The sequence below is a fragment of the Aplysia californica genome, unplaced genomic scaffold (assembly GCF_000002075.1).
Source record: "Aplysia californica isolate F4 #8 unplaced genomic scaffold, AplCal3.0 scaffold00008, whole genome shotgun sequence".
NCBI lineage: Eukaryota > Metazoa > Mollusca > Gastropoda > Aplysiida > Aplysiidae > Aplysia > Aplysia californica.
The window spans coordinates 154,953-163,711 of NW_004797278.1; the positions used below are offsets into that span (position 1 = coordinate 154,953).

The window sequence follows — 8,759 nt, forward strand, 5'->3', positions numbered from 1 at the left end:
TCTCTCTTTCTGAGTACATTTGTTGTTCATCCCATGGTCATTGTTTTAATACGGTATTGATCCTATCATTTCCCCCCGCCCACTAATTTGCCCGAGCGGGATTGGGGGAATAAGTGTGTGTGTGTGTGTGCGTGTGCGTGTGACGTATAGCATGATTTCAACTGGCAGGCGGAACATTATATCGCTGATGTGCCCAAGGCCACCTGTTTCCACCAGGGGCAAGGCAGGACAGTCTGACGTAGGATATATCGTTTCCTGTTTATTTGATATTATTTTTAATGATCGCTCGACTGGTCTCGGCTACCAGAACACCCACGACATCATCATACCGTATTGTGAACACTAACACGTCATGATATTCGACACCATACTATTATATGTTAAAAATTTAATTTTTCTTTTTTCCCTTTCAAACTTTTAAATGGCGACAATTTTCCAAATAATGTTTGATGGACGGGAGAGTGGGGGGGGGGGGGGGGGGGGGGGGGGGGGGTTGTCAGGTGCTCATAAAGTCGACAGTCCGCTTAACTACTTGGCAGCCTCATTGGGGAATTCGCAAATAGTGCGATAAAGTGAATGGGTAGCAGCGGGAGTGGGAGTTCGTGAGAGTATAGCAAAGCGAAAGGAAGGAGTGGTTTACGTGGGCGTTTTTTTATTTTCTCATTCTTTTCATTCTGCCACGCGTTACAGGCATGGGGCGCTGGGTTCGCCCGCCCTCGACTGTCAGTGGCGTTCGTTTTCCCCTCCCTTCCCTCCCGCTACCTTCTGATAAACAACACTTGGTGATTGGGAGTGATGATAAGAGCCTAGGCTTGTTGTGATGGTCGAGATAGATCAACTGATGGTTTTGTTTATCGCAGATCACAGCCGTAAAAATGTGTGTGTGTGTGTGTGTGTGTGTGTGTGTGTGTGTGTGTGTGTGTGGGGGGGGGAGGAGGATATTTATTTTCTTCGTCATCTGAATTTCAAATTTTCTTACCACAGGGTCTAAAGTGTTAAGTGTTATTGGACGTTGGTCTTTCTTTGTTGCTCTCTTCTTTCAGTGTGTTGGTGTTGACTTGTCTACCAGACTGCCGCACCCTTCCCCGCCCCTCCCCTCGCCCCCTCTTTGTCGTGTCCTGTAGTCTGGGTGTGATGAGAGCCTCGTGGCAGTGGACAAATCACAGCACTCGCTACTCCACTTCTGTTGGTTGTCCTCCGATGTATCTTACCGGTTATCGCAAGATGGCATTCATAGCCCGCTAGGGATCGGAATTTTACCATTGGGCTGTTTTCTTTTTGTTATATCGAATTACGTGTAGATTTAGGCCTGTGTGGGTTTTTCCGTAGCGCGTGTACGGTTCATCGATTGTGTTTGAAGGTGTGCTGTGGTCCGGTTTTTGCCTTAGGCCTACCGGTTTTGTTTTGTTTTTTGGGCATTTTTTTGTTTGTTTGTTAGGGAACTGTTTTCCTTGGCGAGGGACGTGTGGTATGTTAAATTTTCAAAGTGTTTATGAAGTCATCTTCCGCCTCCGTGCTCGGTGAAAACTTCTTTAGCCTATCTGGAACTACATAACTTAAGCTCAAAACTAAAACACGCGCTTTTCCCAGTTTTTTCAGCTTGACGCAAAAACGCAACTTCTCTCATTTATCTCGCGTGTCCAGTTCTTCCGTGTCTTTTTTCCCAGACACTTGTTGACGTGTGTCAAAACTTAAGTGGATTTTCTTCAAAACCCAGTCGAACTCAAACCCGGAACCAACTGAACTAGTTTAGAAGCGACCTGGACGTGGCTGTGTCGCTGTTGCCCTGTCCTGCGGATAGGGAGCAAAGCAAGGAGGATCTCTTTTTGACCAATCGTGACCCCCGAAACATGTCGTTGGTTCAATACTTCAACCTTCCTCTTCCGAGACAGAATCCTGTTTTGGCGACAGGCGCAACGGCGCCTCTGAGATGTAAATTTTGCCTTTAAAAAGTTATAATGTTGTTTCTTTTTAGAGCTTGTTGGATAAATTAAATAAACATTACCCTCAGGATGTCTGACTGTCTCCACCGCTGTCTAGTCTCTCTCTATATCTAATGCTGGAACGGGAGGGGGATTTGAAATTCTGTTTACTAAAATATTTGTCCGTTCTCCAACGAATATGTAGATCTAGGTCTTTTTGATAAACGAAAACAACAACAATAGTATCAGCAAGTCTTGTCTGCACCCCACAGTGACATCTTACTTTGTCTGAAACGAAATAAGAATTAGTTTTGAAATTGAGAATTCCATTCCCCCCCCCCCCCTTCACTTTTCCGCCCCGATGTTAGAAAATGACCCAGCATACGGTCAATCACCCTCATCCCTCGTGATCGCCAGTGGTTACCTTGCTCTCGCGCCCTGTGTGTGTGCGCGTGCGTGTGTGTGAATGTGCGTGCGTGTTCGTAGTCCGTAGGCAGAGAGCCGACTGGCTCGGTGCCAATGTTTACATCGTCAGCTGCTGAGGTGACCTGGCACTGTTCCCGACATTGGCGGCCTGTTTTGTTTTTTCCCCCCTCAACTGTTGTTTTCTTTCCATCAACCTCTCTCTCTCTCTCTCTCTCTCTCTCTCTCCCCCCCCTCTCTCTCTATCTCTCTCTATCTCTCTCTCTCTCTATGTATCTCTCCCCTGTGTCCTGTTTTATGTTTATGCTAGGTTACAGAGTGGTTTTATGGTGGATCTGGTTACACATACTGTCCCTCTTTTCCAGTCGCTGATCTTTATTCTTGTGTGGACCTTAGTGTCTCATAGATGCTACACAGGGTGATTTGTTTACGTGTACTTGTAGCTCATTCCTTTTTCCCGAAAATTCCCTGACCTAAAAAGAGGAGTAACAGCACCAAACGTTCCTTCTTTATTCCGTATGCTTCTCACCCTCGGTTGTTTTTTTGTGCTTTTTGTTGCTTTTTTGTTTTTGTTTGTTGTTTGTTTTTTGTTGCTGTTGTTTTTTGTTGCTGTTGTCTGTTGCTGTTGTCTGTTATGTTTTTCTTGGGGGGGGGGGGGGGGGGGTGATGGGTTACATCCGACTTCTGTTTTTGTCCGTGTGGTGGGGATTGTTGTTGTTGCACAGCGTGGGTGTAAGTTACACGCGCGCGCGACACCACATGCATGAGCACACACTTTTCCCACCAACTTTTGACTGCGAATTCAGACAAACAATTTTATCAGTTTGTCCTGCATGCTCAGCTCACCACGAATTCCACCGTCCCAACTCACTCGCTTATAGGTCTTATACCGTCATTTCTATTCGTGTTATTTTGGCCCAGGATCAAAGTGTAGATTCCTTGCCAATTCATTTTGGGGCGAGTTTATTCAACCCCCAAGTTTGTAATTCTGTTTTAGTTCTGTTCTTCAAGACCTTGAAAGGTTATGAGAACCCGTACTGCTCATTATCAGCCTCCCAATCCTTATTGTGTGTATGTAAGTTAAGCGTTCCAATATAATGTTTATGTCGGTTGTCCTGTTTCAGCATCTTAGTTATAATGTTCTCTGTTTTAATTCTTTCAGATTCCGGAGGATCGGAACATACGTCAGATGATGATGAATTTGATGAGGCGTACGGAGACAAGGATGTTGATGACAGTGATGATGACGATTATTCTGACATTGGTAAGTGTTAGCAACTTGAAACTTGTTCTTAGAAACTAGAATTGCTTTAACATTCTTAACTCTTCATAACATAAATGGGCCTAACCTACTCTTGACAGGGGTCTTCTATTTTGGACTCTTTTGTGATTGAGTGAGTTTTAAGAAATTAAATGTTCTTTTTAAAATGCTTTTTTGAAAGAATTGGTTTTAAAAAAAAATAGAGATGAATGAAGATTGAAAGTAGCGTTTTGGACTCACACATACACACACGCACACACACAAACACACACACACACACACACACACACACACACACATATATATTGATAACATAATGTTTGTGGCAATATATGTTATATATTTTTCTTCATGTAGAAGGTTATTGTTGACCCCTATTATTAGTTTCAGTGATGTCAGTTTACTTACTGTCATATTAATAGATTTTCAAACCTTCTTCTTCTTTCAGATGACGATCTCACACGCATTACTCCATCTGAGTGTGAGTCTCTCGTGGCCACAGGCAAGAAGCAGAAACAGTATTTCTGGCAGTACAATGTGCAGTCAAAGGGCCCCAAGGGAACCAGGCTCAAGCTGGCCGTTGAGTCTCCCTCTGATCCTCATGTGCTCAACGACTTCGAGGACCCTGTCTTCGACGAGTGCAACACATTGGTTGCAGGGATTCGACATGGAGGAAAGGCGAGAAAAGGAGACGGCAATGAGATCTCCCCAAACCCCAAGAAACTCTTCATGATTGGCCATCAGTTGCTGAGGCTGAATCAGCAAATAAATGCGTGTCAACTGGGACCTGACGTGCCGCTTACAAAGAGGAATGAGTCCAGGAAAGAAAAGAACAAATTGGCATCTCGGGCTTGCAGACTGAAGAAGAAGGCTCAGCACGAGGCCAACAAGATCAAGCTCTATGGACTGGAACAAGAGCACTGTGAGTTCAATTGCTTTTTGCACATCCATGTTTAAGAATTTGATGAGCTCTACTTTGTTTTCTTGGACCGTATTTTGTACAGTTTCTTCAATTAATTTTCTTTATATTAACCTAAGAAAAGAAATAATACATGTTGGTTTGTTTGTAGTTGGGTTGTTTGGGGGGGGGGGGGGGGGGTAGGTTGTCTAGGATTCCATATTTTGTGTGGGATGGCAGGTTGTGAATTCAAGGGATCTATATGAAACAGTGTTTTTGAGTTGTAATAGCCTACATAATAGGGTTCCCTATATAATATGAACATTTTGTCATTTATTTTAATTGAAAGTTGCCCATGTAGATCCTGTACCTGCTTGATTACTCTTTGTTAATTTAGAAATCTTTAATTTCAGTGTTTTGAATAGATTCTAAAATCTTTTTCAACAGGTCAGCTGAATTCAGTGATAAAGTTTATCTGGCCCTTGTTGAGAGAAAGGACAAAAGCCTTCATGAGCCAGATGGGAAAGTCAGCGATGTCATCTTTGCCTTCATCATCAGAATCCCTTGACAGGAAACTGGCAGCATATCGCAGTGAAATGCTGAGTAAGTATTTTTTATGTTTATGGATTTTTAGAATGGGTGTAATAATGTAGTGTTTGCCCAAAAGTGAGGTTGTAATTTGCAGTTTTGTCAAATGGACTTTTTTTTCTGTAGCTCTTCAATATCGTGTATGTTTCATTTTTGTAAAACAGAGTTCTTATTTATTAAGTCACAGTCAACATTGTTTGTTATAAAATATATTAGTTAATTGTTTCTTTTAAGTGAAAATTAAATCTGCCTCTCCCACTTAAGTGGTTTCACATTGATTTGTGTTAATTAGTTTATAGACTACTAGAAACAAAATCCATATACACACTCCTTTGATAGATGAATTCACCCACACACAACTCACACTTGTGCTTAATTAATCATATAAGGACTTTTTCAGTGAACTGTTTTTTACCTTTTGGAATGTATAAAGGTTCTGTTTCAATTTTAAAGCAAACTTTTTCAAAATGTTGCAGTTTGAATTCATATGTCTCATACAATTTTCCTTACGTTTATTGTTACAGAAGCTGATGTTGCTGGCAAGACAGTGGACTATGTGAACAATGTGATCCTGAAAGTGGAGAGTGGAGACAACAGTGGTGGTCTGGATACCAGGAGAAGCCGCAAGACATGAACAGTGAATTGTCCACATTCAGACTGTCTGCCAGAGAATGGAGAAAAGGGCGTTCAAATGAGAAGTCAAAAACGAGGTCTGAGCATCCACGCTTGAGGCACATGCAGAGGACAGCGCCAGTTGCTCCCGCACACACTTTGCTTCATCTCTTACCTGCTCTTGGTATAGAAATTTCTCAGTCATTAATGTATCCTGTCACTGAGCTTTCATGAATAGAAATAGAAACAAAGAGTTTGGGGAAGTCCTTTGGTTACCTTCTAATGTTGATGAATGGCTGCAAAGTGCCATGTTTCAGGAGTTTTTTCATACCATCGAAGTCTTAAAGCTGTGTTAGCAGCTAGTTTGATTAACTTACTAGATGTAATTTGTAGATATAATGAAAGGTAGGAAACGACTGTAGTCGTCAGTCCTAAGTGCTTCATTATAAATTCAAGACAATATTTGTAAATAGATTTTAAAAGGAATACAGTCAGGACTCAATATAACATTATCAGGGATATTGGTGTATTAATATGCTGATCCATTGTTAATTCTAGTCATGAACTGAATATTTGGCAGGAGAGAAGAGTTTGAGACCTTTGTAGGTCCATGGTACTCTTGTTAAGGTGAAAATGTGTGGTTGAACACCTCACTTCGCTTGAAGTTGGAAGCGGTCTTCCGCTGCGGCCCGATCCATTCCGAGGCTATGATTTCATTCACTTCTACAGAAGACAATGTGTACCGTACTTAAAGTCCATTCTATATTGTTGTCATCATTTTATGAATTTTGTTGTTGTTCTTTTTTGTGGAGGGGGGGGGGGGTCCATATTTTGTTTTGCTTATGCTGACATTTTATAGAAAGCAGTATAGTAGAAAAATTGGAGTTAAAACAAATAATCTTTTGTATGCGATAAAATCTTGCTGTATTTAATGAGAACTATTTATCTGAGTCTCCTGTATTAGTTGGTGGGAACTGCCGGATGAAATTGTGCAATAAAGTTCTGTCAACCACTTGTTCCATTTTACTGATGGGAAGATGGAATGCCGGAGACGTACTTGTCTATACTATAGGTTCACTGTCTGAGACTTGAATTTTTTAAAGTATAGCTTAAATGAAAATTTGGAATCTTTTCAACTTGCAGTTACTTTGCTTTTACAAGAGTCAAAAAGGAATAGTAAATCTTATTTCTTTTCAACATTTGTAGTAATTCAGAGTAGTCTGTCGTATAGCATTGTCATTGGTGTCTTTTTTTTCCCCCACTTATTCAACTTTTCAGAGTTTTTAATTTTAACCAGTTCTGATGAGAATCTACAGGTGAATTGTTTTTTACAATTAATTTTTGTTCAATTTTCTATGGAATTGAATGCTTCATATATAGTTACTTTACGCACATCCCTAAATTTACCTGCAGTGATTATTGCGATGTATTTTCTTAATTTCTCATACATTGTAAAGTCTCTCACAAGCCGTAGTATTTGACTGGGAGAATAAAAGCTCCTCCATCTTCCGTAACATCTATTAAAATTATAGCTCTCTTTTTAAACACCCAATAAATATATACATCATGTTTTGTTTGTGTCTGCAATGTCTCCTTATTAGTAAGTTTTGTAATCATCAGTGACTTTAATTATTGTTATCAGGTCGACATTGTTTGTATTTGTTTTGGACACTCCCACCCCCTCCCCTTACTTTGAATCAAAAGTTGAGGTAAAAAAAGATGTAAGAGTTGTTTTTATAGTTGATGAAGACTTACCAACACATTTGATTTTCAAATAAAAAATATAATTATTTGAATGCTGTTAATGACAAATGGCTTGCCTTGACCCGTTTTGCATGTTGATCGAATTCCATGATCATGTGTGATAACATGTTTTGTATTCTCACTTTCAAGTAATGTGAAAATATTCATCTTATTAAATCATGCATTTCTGTAAAAGTTGAGACAAGATGTTATACTGCCATTTTATACACGATGTATACTTTAAAATACATCTCATCCATACATATTTACGAGCGATGGGGTTGTCGTCAAGTTTAACCCTTAAAAACATATATGATATTGAAAACTTTCTCATGAGCTGTATGTGTATATATTTTGAGTTAAGATGTCTTAAATTTATTGCTGTGTACAGAACAGGTTTTTAAACTGAACATGACTGACTGATATTCATTGTTTTTGATTATTGTAAATCCATTGTTGATGAAGACAATAAAGATTTTTGTTGATATGAAAATTTACATGATTTGTTTGGAGGTTTTTTTTGTTTGTTTTGTTTCTGTTTTTCTTATATATATAAAAAAAACGCTTTGAGGGATCAGCATTATGATGTATGTATTCTTTTTTAAAAATGTGACCAGACTGAGGCAAAAACTACTAGAAAGAAAAATTCTTCATCTTTGTAAGAGCGCTCAGCAATGTAGCTACATACTAAAGACTACTTCCACTCACACTGTAGATTCTTGTAATGGTTGTAGCTGTTTCCTACAAAAGCACAACGTCCCTTGGACATGGCTATATTATTTTGAAGGTTTTGAATAAAACCTGAAAAAAACGGTGAAAGGAATAATGTGTTCCTTGACTTGGATCACACTAGAGACTACAGCGTGAAAAAAACAAGAAAACAACAGGCCAGGACCCCCTGTTCACTTTCTTAACCCAAAGATGTGTTTTTGCTGTGATTATTTACAGATATTTTGGTCTTCTGGGTTCCAACAATATTATTACTCAGATCTCTATAAATATAATCTATAGTAATAGAGGTTCAGTCTGACCTTTCAATTTTGTGGCACTTCAGACTTTGGTTTGGGGACACAGGCAAAGTGTTCAGTTTTTATCCTCTACAGTTGCAGCAGTGGGTTAGACAAAGATTCTGACAACCATACTTTTCTCTTTCTTTTGAACCGTCTTTCATTTCCAATTCCAGACTCTATGATTGAGTCTATGCGGTTCTTTTCAACTGGAGCTGAAACATCTGTGACTATTACCTGTAGTCGCTCTCTTTCTCCCTCTCCCCTCCTTCTCTCTCTCTCTCTCTCTCTTTCTCTCTCTCTCA

At 39.8% G+C, this 8,759-nt stretch overlaps 1 protein-coding gene across 3 annotated transcripts in view; it reads left to right on the forward strand.

Moving 5' to 3' along the window:
• Positions 1-7,944, forward strand: part of LOC101858375 (CREB3 regulatory factor) — a 16,753-nt gene extending 8,809 nt beyond the window's left edge. For all 3 annotated transcript variants that reach the window (XM_005089644.2, XM_005089645.3, XM_005089643.3), the window contains 4 exons: positions 3,508-3,609; positions 4,055-4,528; positions 4,952-5,107; positions 5,617-7,944. In XM_005089644.2, coding sequence (XP_005089701.1) covers positions 3,508-3,609; positions 4,055-4,528; positions 4,952-5,107; positions 5,617-5,726 — 842 coding nt within the window. In that variant the 3' untranslated portion in view covers positions 5,727-7,944. The remainder of the gene's footprint in view (positions 1-3,507; positions 3,610-4,054; positions 4,529-4,951; positions 5,108-5,616) is intronic.
• Positions 7,945-8,759: the final 815 nt, after the last annotated feature.